Source organism: Astatotilapia calliptera, chromosome 19 (assembly GCF_964374335.1).
Source record: "Astatotilapia calliptera chromosome 19, fAstCal68.1, whole genome shotgun sequence".
Lineage (NCBI taxonomy): Eukaryota > Metazoa > Chordata > Actinopteri > Cichliformes > Cichlidae > Astatotilapia > Astatotilapia calliptera.
In genome coordinates this window covers 4,574,294-4,592,966 of record NC_137440.1, presented here as the reverse complement: position 1 = coordinate 4,592,966, position 18,673 = coordinate 4,574,294, and the positions used below count along the sequence as shown (strand labels likewise).

At 41.5% G+C, this 18,673-nt stretch overlaps 1 protein-coding gene across 5 annotated transcripts; it reads right to left on the bottom strand.

The window, feature by feature from the left end:
* Window positions 1-216: 216 nt before the first annotated feature.
* Window positions 217-18,442, bottom strand: egln3 (egl-9 family hypoxia-inducible factor 3). Of its 5 annotated transcripts, XM_026152127.2 has the most exons (6): window positions 18,301-18,442; window positions 16,850-17,676; window positions 3,212-3,331; window positions 2,745-2,881; window positions 2,435-2,508; window positions 217-2,325 (listed from the first exon to the last, which is right to left on the bottom strand). In XM_026152127.2, exons 2-6 carry the CDS (start codon window positions 17,642-17,644, stop codon window positions 2,282-2,284), a joined length of 1,170 nt encoding a protein of 389 aa, XP_026007912.1. In that variant the 5' UTR covers window positions 17,645-17,676; window positions 18,301-18,442; the 3' UTR covers window positions 217-2,281. The 5 variants fall into 5 exon arrangements, with proteins under 5 accessions (XP_026007912.1, XP_080149560.1, XP_026007913.1 ...); XM_080293434.1 differs by having other exon boundaries at window positions 16,850-18,397; XM_026152128.2 differs by lacking the exons at window positions 16,850-17,676; window positions 18,301-18,442 and adding an exon at window positions 12,191-12,799.
* Window positions 18,443-18,673: the final 231 nt, after the last annotated feature.

Sequence of the window (18,673 nt, the reverse complement as noted above, 5' to 3'; positions counted from 1 at the left end):
TCATGAAGAAATGTCAGTGTTATTCACTTCACCTGTCAGTGCTCATGTTATACCTGATCAGGGAATTGCACTGGAGCAGCCCTTGAATTTATATAAGAGTTCATAATTGAACCACTTATTTTACTTGTAAATAAAACCACTAATTGCTCAGCTGTACCGGTGATGTGAATGGTTAAATAAACCATAAAGCCATAAATAAAGTCAAACACCACAGTCTGTTTTTTTAAACCGAAGTTGTATTCAACACATTTGTAAATATCATGTTTACAGAACATTCGGATTGTGTACAAGACTTAACTCTTCCACCAAAGAATGCAGTAATACCAGCAGAGAGCCCAAGTGGGGGGGGGGGTTGTCCCACTCCCGCTGCAATGAAGATGACAGATCAGTTTTAAAGGTGGTGTAAGTTGGCGGTGAGCGTTATTGTTTCAGGACAGCGACTCGAGCTCAATAATGTCTCAGAAGGGCTGTTTGAACGGAACATCAATTATTCATCCTCTCATATGTACAGTCTCTTTGACAGCTGCTTCACACGCTCCCGTCAAATCTGCTGTATCAGTGGAATCTGTCTCCTCATCGTCCTTCTCCGTCAGCAGAGGACGGCGCTTGCACCAGACACAGACATCCGTTTTTCGATTCAGGGACCGAACTCACGGGGACCGGAGTAAATGGAGCGTTTTGTCAAAATAATTTACGGAAGACTATTTGTGAATCACACTTAAAGTGAAAGGTTTTTCTAATTCTCAGCCAACAAAGTTCACTAATACACAGAAGCATTCCGAGAAGGGTATGAAAAACAAATCTGCAATTGTGGATATTTAACACATTTTACTATAAAAAATACGTCATTTATCAAATCTCAGTAGAATTGTGTTGGAAAGTAAAACCTTTCACATATGATGATGGAAGGTAGTGCAATATAAGAGATCATATGGTAAACTTCAATGAACAATTCATTCCCATTAAATGCAAACTTGACCTTAAAGGGGACCTTTTTGCTTTTCCTTCTTTTCTATCACACGAACATATTTTATGTTATTCACTATGTCAAGGAAGGAAATCATTTTCATGAACTAAGCAGGATACGGTAAGTAGGCATTATTTTGAACTGTGAATCGTACGACGTTTTATTCTTGAACTCTTAAATGAGTTCAAGAATAAAAATACGGAGTGAGAATGAGCAGAATGGGTCCCCTTTAAGAGCATTTTGTCCGAGGCCAGCAGCTTAGCTGAACCTACAAAACCATTTACTAGAAGGTGATTTGCAGCACACGCTAGTTCCCAATTGGAAGCTTGGTTGAAGCTACAAGGAATTTGGAAAAGTAACCGATTAAACTATTCGTTTTACTTTTCTGGATTAGATGACACAGCTATTTCCCACAAACGTTTTATATCATCGCGGCAAAGTGCTCTTCCCAAAATTGGCACTCCAGCGATGCACTGTATGATATATTAAGTGGAAACATTTACATCTAAGTTCTAGGGTAATAAAACTATTAGTGATTTAATAAATTTGTTGAATTTAAAATAAATAATTGACTTAATGCTAATGGAGTTTTTTTAAATAAAAGAAATCCTTAATGACTCAGTATTTCAATCTAGCAAGCTCTTTTTTTCCTTTTGGTTGTTCACAATAAAATATACAAAGTTTTTTCAAAAGTTTCTCCTAATAAGATCTCAAATTTGAAACATGTATTTTCATCTTTTTCAAGTTCAGCCCTCATTGGTCGGTGGATATCGAGGCATCATCTACTGGTAAACAATTTTTCTTCTTCTTCTGTAGTTTAAGCAACAGTTCTGTGCTCCTCCTTCTTAAGCACACATTTAAGTGTGAAACTTCCGTCACAGTGGTTTAAAAACATCATGTCTCTCTGTAAACCCCGAAAGCTGTCGGCAAACTCTCCTCCTCCTCTCATCTGAAGGCGAGGCTTTAAAAGAAAATTTACCAAAAAAAAAAAAAAGTACAGTGTACAGTTTTTTCTCTCCACTCAGACGAAATCAGCTGCGTATTGCAGAAACATCATGAAAAGCAGGGAATGTCCAGAACAGCTGCAGGTCGCCCAAAGTGCCTCGGGTTATAGCAGCAGCAGGAGCAGCAGCAGAAATGCAGGCAGGTCAGAAACGCCCGTCCTTAGATCAGGACAGGGTGAAAACTTTTTTTTTTTGTTTGTTTTTCAACTTTTCTTTCAGCTTTTCCAGAAGCTTCGACGACCAGAAGGAACCCTGCCGCCCTCTCCTGCGGTTTGGAGGTTGAACACTAGGTGGTGACACCTCCTCGTGATCAGCTGGAGCTGCTGGAGCTACCGCCCTGCTGCGCCTTTGATGCTGAAACAGAAAAAACAAAGACATTCAGAAATGAAATTCTGTCTCAAGATATAATTTGAAAGCATTTGCTGTGGAAATAAACTGCGCTTTGTCCGGGGTTCGTTTGTACCTGTGAGGTCTCTGAAGCGTCTCTTGGCCTCGGCTCGCTCCTCAGAGTCGAAATACCAAACTGTGATGGCGTACCTGAAACACAAACGGCAAGAACAGTGTCTTCAGTGGTTGCCATTGCTGTCTGTAACGACCAGTGTGTGTTAATAAGGGTTACGTTTTTGCTAATTAATTTGCCATGTTTTAAGGAAAATTACAACACATCTAACAAATGCCAACAAAGGCAGATGGTCCAAGTCATCATGTCTGTAGTAGTTACAGGAGAAGCTGCCTCATGAATTGGGGTACTGATGGGTTGGTTGGCGGGTTACCTGGTGGTATAGGAAGGCTGCACTTCATGTGGGTTCCTGCGGTCTGACCAAAAGAAGAGCAGCCTATCAAAAAGTGGCTTGATGTCTGCCACGTACGACTTCCCTTCTGGAAAGATCCTGAGGATGCCGCCATGCTCCTGATAAACAACAGCAGGAAAGACAATTTAGTGAAAGTTCTTTTTCTCTCATTTCTATTCACTCCTGTCCCCAGACAGAAACCAAAAATGTGCAAATATTCACATCTTAATTCTAATCAGTCGCGATCACTTCCTCTGATTTTATCAAGTCAAAGGAAGCAAAAAAACATTTCATACTGATATCATCAGAGATCAAAGTCAGAAACTTCACTATTCACTCAGCTCACAATCAGACTTGAAATCATAAAAAAGATTCGAGATGGTGATCAAACACGAAAAACTGAAAAGAGGGTTCGATAAATGAATAAATGAACAAAGTGTAATAAGCACCTTGGCATTCCAGTTCTTGTTGAGGTAGTAGATGCAGGTGATGCAGCGTCCATCACAGTTGGGATTGTCCACATGCTTGACATAACCCGCCCCATTTCCTGGGTAACACGCCACCATAGCCTAAACAGACACGCACAAGCAGAAATAATTAGAGCACTCCATGTGTCACTACTACCACAAAACCCTGCTGCTTTAAATGCACTTCACCACGAGCTCGGACATCATAGAAAGTGCTAACATTAACTGCTATTTTTTTCCTCATGTGTCTCATATTTGACTACATTACACAGATAAATAAAGTTTTTGCTTCACATATTTATTTACGAAACATAATGGAAAACAGCACATATAAACAGAATTGATTAGTTATTACTTGGTTACTTTTTATTTTTGTTACCACTGATATTGTAATTATTCATAATTGTGGTTCTCATCAGTAGAATTTAACTGAGGCTTTGTAAACTTGTGAGCTGTCACAACTGCTGCTCACGTTTTTCCAAAGTTTTACAAATCAAACCATCAACACATGAATCAAGAGAGAAAAGAAAAGAAGTGAAGTTCTGAAACTGGAGTATAATGGAAGGAACTGATGAATAGTAAAAATACTAAAATATCAGGAATAAAATTGTAGTGTTAACAGAGATAACAGGAAATAAAAATGTACTAGACTGTTCTTTTAGTTTAGCACAATCTGATGTAATAAGATGATCATTTCCTATGGCTTGTTTTGGAAATATAATAACATAATATAAAAACAAGTAATGCTGAACGAGTACAGTGGCTGATATAATCTTCGAAATAAAAGCTGGCGCGTTGAAAATCAGTTATGCTGACACAATTACACATACTTCCTCTATGTGTGTGCGCACCAATGTAGGTGTGTGTGTGGTGGTTATTTACTAATATTTCTCGTGTCCAGATGTGCTTGTTGTGGTTGCATGCCTACACACCGAGTCGCACGTACACGTGTATGTGTACATATGTGTGTGTGTGCGTACGTGCTGCCAGTCAGTATTGGGAGGAAATTGGAACAGCCGCGCTTGTGGTTACAGTATTGATAAGAGGCCATAATAGTTTTGCAAAGACCGACAGATTTCCCAACACAACCAGGAATCCTGACGTCACTGAGATTTTGGCCCCATCATCTATTTGTTCCACTATTTTTTGAAAATGAGCCATTTCTTTTTACATGTTTAAAATGAAAGAAATACTAAAACTAGAATACCAGTTCTTACAAACCAGTGCTTTGACTACAGAGTCCTCATAATTAATTGCTTCCTCAAAGCAATAAATAAAAATAAAATAATAAAAATACAATAAATATTCACAGAAAACGAGTTCATTTCAGTTAAAATGGAAACCTTTTCCAAACAGGACATGGGAGGTGGGAGCTAGGGGGGGGGGGGGGGGGGGGGGGTTTCCCTGCATCCCCTCCCTGCAGCGCTGCGACCTCATAACCCCAGCAGGAAGTGTCTGATAAGCTCAGAGTAAGAGACGAGACTGTGAGACGTGAGACTGTGTCTCAGAGTCCACAGAAAACAAAGCACAAACTGTGATCCTTGCCGATGAAACAAAACCCAGTGGTCACAAACAGCTGATTCTGTGCTACTCAGGTTAGATCTGCTCAGACTGCCCACTGCAGCTAAACACCTACATCTAGCATTTCACAGACTGATATTATTATTTACTTGGGCTTGCAGTAAAACACACCTGCCCCTTTAAATTTTTCCAAAACAGAAAAAAATATTAAAAGACAATTTATTAAAGTTTTGTGCAAGTTTCCATGTTTCATCATTTGGCACTGAAAAATCAATCATTTTTTCCAGAATGTGGACCCTACTTTACAAATGAAAGAAAAAAAGAAAAGGAAAATGACGTTAGAGAAGATTGATGCTTGTTAAAAACACATGTTCCTTAAACGCGCCAAAACAAACATCAGCAGCACTGATTTATGTCAAAGCGTGTTATCTTTACCATCTCTCTGACGTCAACGTCGTCACCTCACCCCGATGATTACACACAGACTGCACGCAAGCCCCTCGACCAATGCCTGTAGCTCAATGTACGCACATGTCCAAGACATGAGCGTGATTTGCATTTATTCGCGGAACCTCGATAGCAGAAAATTATAGAGGCAAAGTCACGGCAGCAGTCACGCTGTCAACGTGCTTGCCCCTTTTCTCTGATGGGATTTCATTGTGAACCCCCCTTATTGTCAAACACATGCGTGCAAAGGCCTTCTACACCTTTGCACGCTCCATAGAATCTCATGGAAGCGAACATCCTGTTCACTTCCTTTCCTTTACGATTATCAACACACATGCCAGTTTATACAGGAAGGTCACAGTGCAGATTAACCCCAGATCCAATAGACCATTCCCTCGATACATCAACGACAACAGCAGCACACCTTTAGTAACCTTACCGACATCAACATGTACCACCTGATGTCTGTGTTTATACACCCGTCGCATGCAACCATGTAGACGCCACATCCCTTCCCTTTTGGGCGCTCTCGCTGTGAAACGCCCCTCTCTATTGCTTTTCATGAGAAGGGGATCGGGATGGTGGGTGGGTGCAGAAGTCAAGCCCCCGTCAGTGTGTGCGAGGGACTCCAAACGTGCACGTAGTTTCAGGCCTCCCTGGCTGCCAGTGACGACAAACCCCTAGCGCTGATAACGAGCGGCTGACCTGCTCCACAGGCTCGCTCTGAGGGGAAGTGGAGAAATCACGCAAGTTTGTTTACACGCCGCCACTAGGGCACGTACACACACACATACAGGCTTCATCATCATTACCGTCATCGTACAAGTGAGTTCCTGTAGAATGAGAAAAGAAAAAAAAAGCGCAGTGACACAGGAGGGGGGCTGAGCGGAGATGAAATGATACACTGTGAGAGGAAAAGGGCTGAAAACAAAACGCCTTAGAACTGTTTTTCAATTCAACTTTATCTTATCTCTCTAGCAGAGGGAGATGCAGAGAGGGGGGAGGAGAGGGGCACGGGGAGATGTTGTGCAGGTGTGGTGATGTCTGTGCGGTTGTTTGGCAGGTTTCCAGCCAGCTGATGGTTTAATGACAAAGCTACGTGTGGCGCGTGAGGCTACAGCGCGTCTGCAGCGCCACCGACATCCAGCAGCAGTGATTCTGCAACTTTTAGCAAACCCAGTCCAAGAGGTTTTAAGACCTTTTTAATGCCTCACAGATACTGGAGCTAGACTGTTTGGCTTCAACCACCTAACAGACTGGTGTCAAGCAATGCTTGGAGTTGGGTTTGTCTACTACTTTGGGTGCAATCTTTGATTTTTAATTATGTCCAGCTGCTTGTATCATAATCAGAATTGTATTTCAAACTATTATTAAAGGTGTTTTGTGTCCTCCACACAAAAGACAAATCCTGCTGTTTATTCTCCTGCATCATCTCCACGTGTGTGTGTGTGTGTGTGTGTGTGTGTGTGTGTGTGTGTGTGTGTTGTAACCAGGCTGACCCGTTTTCACAAGAAGTTCTATCTGATAACACGTACACACACAAACATGTGATAAGAGCTTACTGTACACTGCAGCACGTGAATGTGTGTGTGTGTGTGTGTGTGTGTGTGTGTGTGTGTGTGTGTAATGAGGATACTGTATGTGAGTGAGTGAGCTTTAGTGTGTGCTGAGGAGGAGTGAAGGAAGAATTGAATGTGTACGTGAGAATGTCCACTGCTACACGCGCATACCTTCACGCCCACTCACACGAATGGGCGTGTATCTGTTCTGCTGTGTCTGACTTTCCGAGGAACAATGTCTTTATAGGGACATTTTTGAAAATTTAAGACAGTTTGGTCGCTCCTTGCTTTGGGATTTAAAACTTTAACAAGAACTTTTTGAGAGTTAGGCTTAGTTTTAAAGTTAAGGTCGGGGTCATTCGAGCCCAAGTGATGCTGATCTCAGAGAAAAGGACACAGACACAGTCTGGCATCCATCAAACACTGACTTGATGTTGTTATTTCAATAAATTAGCTGACTAGTTGTTGCAGGCTTTTGATATCATTTATCTAACATATTTTTCCATCTGTGTAAAATAGAATATCTGTAAGTGACTGACTAGATCTCCCCCTTTCTGTTGAGTTTCAGTTTTTCTGCTCTCCTATAACCAAAATGTAAAGTCTCAAATCTCTTAGATATATTCAATTAGATTTTTAGAAATGTCAAACAACAACAACAACAAAACAAAATGTGAATTTTTGCAAATCAGATCCAAATGACATTGAGGTATTTTAATAAAATGCAGTCTCAGTCTTGGAGTTCCTCTAAGTGCCACTTGGGGCTGGTACTAAAAAGGAGTCAATGCCCATAGACTCCCATGTTGAGCATTAAAAGCATATCCTAGTACAAAAATTGATTTTGGCCTCAATGGCTGGTTTCCACTTTCATAAAACTCTGAGTAGGGGGAATATGTTTATGACACATCCACCTGGATTTTTATATTAGGAAGATGCCCACACTGATTGGGACACCATACAGGTGGTCATGGGGTTTGCTAGGCTTGCTGTGACTATAGACGTGAAATTATGTTACGAGATGACAAACCCTTCAAATTTTTCTTAAAATGCAGCTCATAAATGTCTTTTTTGCGGGATGAATCAAGGAGATCCCAAGATTCATTGTGGATTGGTGGTTTGGACAATCCAAGCAAAGTGGTCAAAGAATTCTCTTTTAGATGTAAGCACATTTCACTCGCCGATCGAGCAGTACCGATGTTAAAATTACTGAATTTCAAATTAAGTTACATTTGTGACGCGAGTCGTTACTTATTGTGGCTCAGGTCCAGCAGTCTAAAAGCCTTTAAAACAAAAAGCAGCTTAAATTTTTAATTTAATCTTACACAGACTGTGGCAGTGTTATAGGTAATGAATACTATCGTCTTAATTTGTCTTAGGACTGCAAATGTCTAGAGTGAGGGGAGACTGAGAAACCCACTGATGCAAAACTTCTTTGGTGCTTCAGAGGAGAGGTGATGGGATAGAGGTTTTCCACTGCTGATGACCCTCTGGGACAAATTCATCAATGTGCGAGAAAAGGGAAGAGAAACTGGAGTCTGGAGCACCAGCTTAATGCATGAGCTGTTTTCTACCAGTCCCTCAACTATAGAAAAATTTAAACCGATTCCTAAATATTTGCTACCTATATTTAAAGCAAGTATCAGCAACAAAATGTCCTTGAAGATAAGTGAAAGAAATCTCCGTCCCGGGTTTCTCCGTGGATCGGGTTTCCTCCGAGGCGTGGGCACCTATAAGCAGAGTTTTGTCTTTACCCTATGAGATTCAAAATTATTCAAAGTAACACTCAGGTATGCCGTTCAGCAGGTTAGTTACAGCGCCGGGAGTAGCTTGGGAGAACAAGGAAACACAGACTGCTTCAGGTTGCTTTCCCAAAATCAACTCAAAGGTTTATTCATCAGACAACAGTTTATATAGAGGAAAAAGGTTCGTGTGTCAGCAGAATCAGAATCAGAATCAGAAAGGGTTTTATTGCCAAATGTTGAGCAGGTTTACAACATTAGGAAATTGCTGCGGTGCTTCAGTGCAAACATAGTGTCATAAATAGCACTTAAATAGACATGAAAAAATAAAAGTAGGGATAAGAATTAAAAGTGCTACGTAGAAAGATATGTGCATGAGCTATACATGAGATATATACATGAGAATAAGAATTAAGAGTGCTACGTTGAAAGATATATACATGAGTGCAGGTGGTGATCAGTGCCAATCATGGAATGATGCAGTGAACACAGCGTAGGGTCATGTGTTAGTGGTGGGAACAGTCATACAGTTATTGTTCATGTGTCCAACAGCAGAGGGGAAGAAACTGTTCTTATGGCGAGAGGTTCTGGTGCGAATGGACCGGAGCCTCCTGCCTGAGGGGAGCAGGTCAAACAGACTGTGTCCAGGGTGAGAAGGGTCAGCTGAGATCCGGGCTGCACGCCGCAGTGTCCTGGAGGTGTACAGGTCCTGCAAAGATGGGAGTCTGCAGCCAATCACCTTCTCAGCAGAGCGCACAACACGCTGCAGTCTCTGTTTGTCCCTGATAGTGGCTCCAGCGTACCACACGGTGATGGAGGAGGTGAGGATGGACTCGATGATTGCAGTGTAGAACTGCATCATCGTCCGTGTTGGCAGGTTGAATTTCTTCAGCTGCCTCAGGAAGTACATCCTCTGCTGGGCTTTCTTAATGACGGAGGTGATGGTGGGCTCCCACTTCAGGTCCTGGGTGACGGTGGTACCCAGGAAGCGGAATGAGTCCACAGAGGTGATGGGGGTGTCAGTCAGGATGATGGAGGGGAGTGGGGCTGTGTGCTTCCTGAAGTCCACAATAATCTCCACTGTCTTCTGGGCATTCAGCACCAGGTTGTTGTGGCTGCACCAAGACACCAGACGTTCAGCCTCCCTCCTGTAGGCAGACTCGTCCCCGTCCGAGATGAGTCCAATAACGGTGGTGTCATCTGCAAACTTGATTAGCTTGACAGACTGGTGGGTGGAGGTGCAGCAGTTGGTGTACAGGGAGAAGAGCAGAGGAGAAAGAACACAGCCCTGAGGGGAGCCGGTGCTGATGGTCCGGGAGTCCGAGACATTCTTTCCCAGCCTCACATGCTGCTTCCTGTCCGTCAGGAAGTCAGTGATCCACCGGCAGATGGGGTCAGGCACATTCATCTGGGAAAGCTTGTCTCGGAGATGGTCTGGAAGGATGGTGTTGAAGGCAGAGCTGAAGTCCACAAACAGGATCCTGGCGCAGATTCTCAGTTCAGACCGGTACAGACCAAATAAGGAAACGTCTTCCTGCCCTCTGAGCAAAGAAGTATCCTTTGTATAGTTTATCAGTTCAGCTACAATTTATGATTATCCCAGCAAAATACACTCCTAGACATAGAATACAGAGTTCTTTCATTAGTGAATTCTGAAACAAACCACCTGGCCTTTAACAAGCTCTTTTCTAGGAGATAAAGAAGGGAGGATGGGAATAAGGAAGTGATCTCTGTGGTATTTTCGACCTTGGTACCAGCCTGTGATTCTTACACATTAATTCTTGGGTCACAGAGAAAGAGAAAAACAACTAGTATTTACTAGTTGTTTTTCTCTTTCTCTGTAACAGTTTTCCTGTATAATATCACTATAAAACAATATCCTGTAAATGCTACCATGGTATCAAAATATCACAACTGTTCCTAAGTAAATGTATTTTGATCAGTTAAATTCCACCTCCGGCCATTTTTATGGAAATGTATGAAAAATATACATCCTATAATAAAATAATCCATTTAATGTAGGCCCCTGGGATATTTTATTATACTGTGCCAAAGTGAAATGACATTAGTCACACAAACTACACTAACTGTTTACTGACTAATTGTAACACTACTGTTAGCTAAAGGACACAGCTTAATAACGTTGTTTTTACATGTGCCAAGTACATCACAAAATCTAAAAGTTCTCCAGTAAAAGTAAAACAAATTAGATAAAATAAAGATTTTCTCTAGCTGCTGTGCACACGAAACAGTGCGTTGTATCTACACCATCTCACTTAAGGGTGCCTTAGTTTCAGCCTTCAGTCTTCACAACTTGCATTATTATTCCTACAATACTGCTGTTCGTTATCTGTCTGAGAGTTGTAGAGTTAAAGTTTTTAACACATTAATAGAACTTTAGATCTACTTTGAACTGCATTGTACTGCATGTCAATTCAGCAGTTTATATACTGCTAGTAAATACAATATTGTTATTATTATGTGGAGGCTCATTCTGGGTCAATGCCCACAGGTTTCTGTTCAGGTTAATAGGTAGAGACGATACATGTAAAAGCTGAGAATGGTACTCCTACGACGGAACCGTAATCTTCACGCCATTAATCATCACAGCAGCGGAGAACACCCAGAGGACCTGACCTGATGTCGTAAATTCCCTGCCCTTCCTGCACCTTGTTCTGGTTTCTGAAACACTGGCTCAGGGCCCAGAATTGGTCAGTTACTGAAATACTGCCAAAAGGCCAAAAAGTTACTGAGAAAAAGAAGAACGTCCAAGCACAACAGAAAGAAAGAAAAGGATAGAGGAAATAAAGCAGAGCTCCAGTCAGTGCCTAGTGATTAAGTTATGTAGAGTCCACTTGAGCTCACATCTGCCTTTTTCACAACTAACAATTCTCTGTAATAAATACCAATATTAAAACCACTGTCACAGCATGCCATGTTTTTGTGCAAGAGCTTTGGTGTGTTTACTTCTACGCATGATGCACCTTTCCACTGAGCAGCTAGAGGAGGAGAGCATGTGAGGAGTGTGTGATGAGCCAAGCCGTTAAATGAAAGAAGGAAGGCCTGAGATAAACAGCATCTCCTGATCTCAGCATCACTTATAACCAGCTGGAGTCCAAACCAGCGCACAGCTTCAGCACAATGCCACTACTGACAGTGGGGAGTGACATCTCCGTTTTTATTTTAACCTGTGAGTTCCAGACACACGAAGTTTATTTTTAACTGCTGACTGGAGTTTGTTGATGGTGAAAACTACACGAAGCAAGTTATAAAGTCTTTACGGTCTACATCACAAATAAATTATATAAAAAACAGTTAAAGAATTTGTTACTTAACTAAAATGAGTTTACTAAAGTCGGCTTTAAACAGTGTACCCTTTTAAAAAGTACATATCTTATGATGCTTATTTCGGGGTTTTACTCACTTTAACTCTGAATAAACTACTCATGATGTGCTTTATTTGGGCTTTTTGGTTTTCAAACATTCGACGACAAACTACACATGTAAGCAGGTCTGATCGTGTTTAAAGATCGGTTCGTATTTTGCTTTCCTCAGTTTTGTCAGCTCTGGTCCTCTGCGTCTCCTGTTTGGTCGCTCCCGATCAAATACTGGCACATTTTGGCCCTTTATTAGCTTGTTTTTCTGAATCGTCACGATGGCTGTAAACCAGGATCGTGCCACCAGGCGGTTTCGCTTACCTGGGATCTTTCCCGAATCGCTTTGTTTCCCAGCCTCCCGGAGCAAAAGGAGATCAGCTTATCGATCAGGTTGAGCAAGAAGTTGATGGCCTCGCAGCCGCGTTCCGATCCGCTCACCCAGGCGATCTTGTCTCCACGGATGCTCCTCCGGTGGACTGCCGGGACGGATCCGGCCAGCCGGCCGTCCTGCAGAACTCCAGAGCGGTGCATGTCTTTCACCTGATCCAACACCGCGCCCCCGGCCAGCTCGCCGAGGAGTCCGTCCACGTAGTAGAAGCCGTATTCCTGCAGGGCCGGGACGACCTGCTCAAGAGCCAAACGCTCCAATTCCGTGTCCGATAAGTGTTCAATGAAAGGCATTTTAACTGTTGAGGTAATCTTGGAAGTTTAAAAAAACGTACAAAAAGAAACGAGTCGCAGGTTCAAAGTTTTGGCTGTAAAATGATTGAATCGACAAACAGAGAGAGGGAAGCCCGTTTCGCCGTCAGCTCTGTTTCTGTGACGGTCTGAATTCAGCCCTGCTGAAGTCCAACAGTCAAGCACCGAGCTGACAGAGTTCACGGAATACCTCTGAAGTCCTGCGTTTCTCCGCTCGCGTTTATCATTCTGCCCACGACACAGGCGATCAAGCGACTGTACAAGTACACCACATCCGGTAACGGATTTCACAATAAGTGTCGCACTGCCTGACAAACCTTTTGCCTCTTGGTGTGTTTAATTTTTAACGGTGGTCGAGGGGATTGCTAGTTATTACAAGGGTGTCTGGAACATCAGTTCCAGAAAAAATAAAATAATATATCTGAAAGAATAAACCTTCAGCGTGGGACTAAAATATTTCAGTATGAGACTAAACAGGCTGCTATAGAGCATTTCTCATTAATTGCTGAAAACTAATCAATAATATGATCAAAAGACATTTTAACAAATCATTTTTGTACAAGTGATTTGTCACGTAAAATGCTAAATATTCTAAGCTCAGCAATAGTTCAATCTAATCTGTCGCATTATATATACACCAGAGGAGGAGCCAGACATTTGAAACACCCGGGGCTTAGCCCTAAAGGGTAGTATGCATGTGGGATTTTTTTTTTTTTTTTGAGGGGGGGGGGGGGGTGTAGAAATGACTGAAAGATTAATAGGCTCTGTTTTGAGTTTTGTTCAAAAAAGAATGACTTCATATAGGGAAATATATATATCACACATGCAGGACACCTTAAACTAGTTTTTTAATTGAGCAGCAAGACAGAACGAAGTCGGGGCTGTATCAAGACACAGGGACTAAACCCCAATTCAACCAGACCCAGAACTGATCCAGAATTAAAACAGGACTACAACAGTTCAAAAGCAGGATTACTGAGGACTTAACCAAGACATAACCACAATCAGAACTAGATGATAGTAGCACTAAAAATCATCATAGACCTGCACTACACTTATTTATTTAATTCTACCAAAGTACAATATTTAGATTGAGAAAAGTTTATGTAATTATTTAGCCTTGTTGTGCAAACAAGCCTGCAGAACTTAATAAATATAGAATTTGAAAAATAGCAAACCTAAAAAGAAACACTAGGTACGAGATACATGAGTACCTATGATACGGTGATACTTTTAGTAAGCAACCATTTGACTAACATGTGTGTCTCACCTGCTCTTGTTCATCTCTGTTCTGTCCTCACTCTCCATCTCAATCTCTGCTCCTCTCTCCCTCTTTGTGCTGACAATCATCAAATATACAGTTGAAACCAGATATTTACAAACTCTTCAGATCAAAACACAAACACTTTTTTAATTGTAACATCAAATCAGACTAAATGTTTATTTTTTTAGATTGATAAATATAAAAACATATTTGTTAACTTTAAGAGTAAAGAGAGAAACTGTCTGTGTTTTTTAATTGCAAATGGCACCAAATTGTATTCAAACTGAGCCACACTTATGGAGCTCCACGATTCTTTTCCTGGTGTTTTGGTTGACATCTCTTGATTTTCCCATTTCAAAGAAACAGCCTCTGTGTTTTGCCTTATATGCATCCACAGCTGTGCCACCAATTTACTCACATGGACTCTACTAACCTATCAGAAGCTTCTTCAGCTCAGAATGGAATCGTCTGGAGTTTTCTTATTAATTAACAAACTTAGTGTATATGTACTCCTAAATTTGATGAAAGTGATAAAAAATAGACCGATCTCTCTCTCTTTATTCTGACATTTAACTAATTCAAAATATATTTCAATATTTATCTAAAACAAAAGTTTACTCTAAATTGATGTTGTACAGTAAAAATGTTTTATGTTTTCTCCCTAAAGTGTATGTAAATATCTGGTTACAAATGTGAATATCCTGCTGTGTACTGAAATCCCTCTTGTTTTGCATAGAAATATACTGAACAACATACAAAGCATAATATATAAAATAACATTTACCTGAGTTTTTTCTTTGAAAGAACCCTCTAATGTCCATTCTTATATTTCAGTACATAACTGAAACCGAATTAGTCGGGGAGGGTAAGAACTGAAAATATGAAATAAACACACGTAAGCTAAGACTCTCTAAAAAATAGCATTTGTTCGGCTTTTCATTTCGCCATTTGTTGATTCACTTGAAGAGCAAGTAAAATAATATTGGTCAAGTGATCAGTTTCATATCAATCTTTCGTGATGCACCGTCATATTTACATTATTTGTACGGTACGAATGATTTGCTTTGGTACCTGCTCAAACTTAAGCTCTCCTTAGTATGGCTGGCTCCGTCTCTCCAACAGCGCACTCACGGGCAGCAGCTCCCCCCGCCCCCTCGCTCAGTCGCTTAGTGCCTGAGCTTGGATCATACCAATATCAGGGGGGATTCACGCACAGTCGTAAATTCCCACAGTGTGCACTATGTGCTTCGAATATTGTGTGTACTTTTTGTTTTATACAGTTGTCAGCCAGGCATCTAACTATGAAAAAATTACACTCCAAAATACCCCGGGCTTCTGACAAAACAACCCGGGCTTAAGCCCCGTAAGCCACCCCCACGCTCCGCCCCTGATATACACTAAGCATTCTGATGAAATTCAACTGTATTGAAATTCGTCATGATGCTTAACTGTAAAACACAAAGCTAACTTTTAAATCAAATGCACTAATTCTGATATTGATTCGACATTTAGCCTTCAATAAGACGAATTCCTCTGAATTGACAATTGATTCTTGAGAGTTACGATAGTTTTATAGCTTTATTTTACAGGAATGCCGGCCTACTTCCGGTGGCATTCCTCTAGCTTTACAGTAGAGATCGGGGAGTGAATGTGCGAGGAGTGAGAGACGTGCTGGATGTGATGTCCACTGTGTGGGGGAGAGGTGAGGCTTCGTGACTTCCCCACTGCGTTTCTCTTTTATGGCCTCCTCTTACATCACGTGACGATTCGCGTGCCAAATCATTTTCACTTGAATTCCCACACAAAACAAGCGGTACACAAAAAAACAATGTGCCACAACAAGAAACCACGGCAGCACAAACTCCACACAGATCATTCACCTCGTTGTCAGCAACATAAAATATCACGCAGTAAAGTTGCCACAATGCGAGTTAGTTAAAGTTAAAGGAGCAGCAGTGGTTCGGTAACGTGCCCACGCGCTGGGCGTGCCCGTCGCCATTAAGTACTACGTGAGCTGCATGTAGCCCTCGCGCTCACTGCCTCCTCCCCTCCCTAACGGAAGTAAACAGTGAACGTGTACTTGACCACGTGCAGGGAAAATACAAAGCAGCTGCAACGGAAACTATCATGCAGCATACAGGATAATAATATTAAAATAAATAAATAAATATATAAATAATAATAACAATAAAACTAAACCCGTAAACAATTGAAGTGTATTACCGGGTATGTCTTAAAACCGTTCATCTTTAATTAATTATTTGCAGCAATTTTAAATTCTAGTATTCAATTAAATTTTATTTATACAGCGCCAAATCACAACAACAGTCGCCTCAAGACTATGATTATGGTGCTATAATTACAGTGGAGTGTTGAATGCTGCACACTTTGATTACAGAGACTCAAAAAATAAAGATTGACTCTATGTCAGATATTGGATTATTTGAACACATACTGGGAGACGTTAAGCTGGAAAAAAAAAACCCCAAAAAAACAAATCAGGATTCCACAGACCTGCTGAGATATGTGAGCCCAACAGCTCTTTGCTTTTCACAAGACAACGGAAAGGTTTGAAATGGCTGGTTTAATCTACAGCATTATAAAATGTTGTATTGTTCACTGTGTAAAAACTTCCTATGATTACCACAAGCTGTAAAAACGCAGTGTAGTAAAAAGAACAATGTTACACTCTGAAATAATTTGGAAGTATAATTCAAGAAAAGTGTACTCAAGCACTGTAACCTCCTAAATGTTCTTAATTACTGTCAGGAAAAACATTTGAAATCTCTCACAGTAGTCCATCCCAGACTGTACACATAAACTCCAAAGTAATCAAGAGTTTATTGAGAAATAGGTCCCCTGCCAATATTGGCAGTTATGTACAAATCACTGATAAAAATAAAGATTCAAAGATCCTGAGGAAACACTAAAACAGAATTCCTATGGAATAAAATCACCTTCAGATATAAAGTAAGTGAGGTGCATGGGGATGTAGACGGAGTATGACAGCTACTAACCTTGTGCCTTCCTCTGATCTTGTGCTTCCCCAACTTCCCATCGGCGTAGGTGACCAGTTTGTCCATCTTCGACAGCAGGTAGCCGATGTTCTCGCAGCCTGGCTCGTTTCCTTCCACCCAAACTATCTGGTCTCCACGAATACTCCTAGTGTTGTCCAGGCCTCTGCTGGCCAGCTTGCCGTCCTGCATCTTCCCGGAGTGGTGCAGCTCTTGGACCTCTTGCAGAACCCGGTCTCCAATTTTGCTCCCGAGGAAGTTGTCAATGATGCACATGCCATAGGAGTTCATGCTGGGGATGATGTAGTGGAGCACCAGTCTGTGACTGCTGCGGTACCTCCGGTCTTTGGATCTGGGATGGGCGCTCCAGGGAAGAGCATAGGGTACGATCCCGGCCCTATTTTTCCCAGCCCCAGCCCTGGCTATATCTCTGACTGTTTTCCCGACTTCACTCACAGCTTCAATTCCAGCTTCAACCCCAGTCCCATTTTCTTGGATCTGACCTTTCATGTCTGCAACTGTAACACTGTTGCTGCTGGTCCCAAATGTAACGCCATCTCCAGTATCGAACCCTGTATCAAATCCAGCTTTGACACCAGTCCCAACTTGGGGCTCTACCTTGGCCCCCACAAAAGTGTCTCCAGGTCCAGTGTCAGCACTGCTAAACCTCCAGGGGAGCAGCTGATCTGCATGTCTGTGGTCATTATCATCATCATTGACAAGTTTGTGGGAGTCAGTTTTAATTTCTTCCTTATTCACAACCTTGGATAGAGGACTCATGTCTGCATGCGTTCCCATCCGACTTGTTTAGCTGCTCTACACTCTGCTGACTGTTTTATAGGAAAGCACAAAGCCCCCAGGAAAGAACAGGAAGACAGAAAATGAGCAAGCTGGTTTCCAAAATAAGAGTGAGAGTAAAGGCCACCTTAATAGCTACACAAACAGCCATTACAAAAATATATCAAAAAGTTGAAAAAAAAAAAGTATCACAAGAATATATGCTGGAAAGGACTTTCCTTCACTATCCAAAAACCATCCAAAATCATTTGTCGACAATGCTTTTATTTTGAAAGTTTTGGTCAGAAGTTTTTGTTGCATTGTACTTTAATGGGTTAGGATAGTTTTTGAAAGTCTAATAATAATAATAATAATAATAATAATAATAATGTTTTAGGTTGTTCCACCGTCTACCGTGACCTTTTTGGCAGGATAGCCTGTCTATCGAAGTTGTACTTTTAAACTTATTCAGTAAAATATAGGCGGACTGTTCCTCCAAAACATACACAGAATGTCTTAAAACAGCTATCTGACGCGCATTTCTGCCAGCACCGCGCTGTTTGGCCGACTCCAGACCGTTTGTATCTGCCAAACTGAGAGTAAAGTCGTATTTTTTACGTTGTCATTAAAAAAATAAAAACAACATTTTCTCGGAAACAGCTGTCGGGGTAGTGTACCTGCTGGTTTTTCCCCCAGTCAAAAAGCCGTGTGAATCCCGTTACTGCTCCCAAAAAAGTCGCAGTGGAATAATCTGCTGTCACCTCGGAACGTACGTGACTTGCGGCAGATTCTAGTACAGAGGCTGCCTCGGATGACCGAAGCACGCACTGAGAGTCGAGCGAAGCGTGCACGTTAGCTGAGACATCCCGAGAGTGCAGGAAGGGGCTGAAACATCACTGCTGCTATATAAAGACGCAGAGCTAAACTTTAAAGAAGTGACCATCAGATTAATAATATCGGTTTGCTAATAAAAGCAACACGTATGCCGATTTTCTGGTGACTGTATCTTACAGCCGTCGAACTGTACAATACCCCTATTTAAACGTGCAT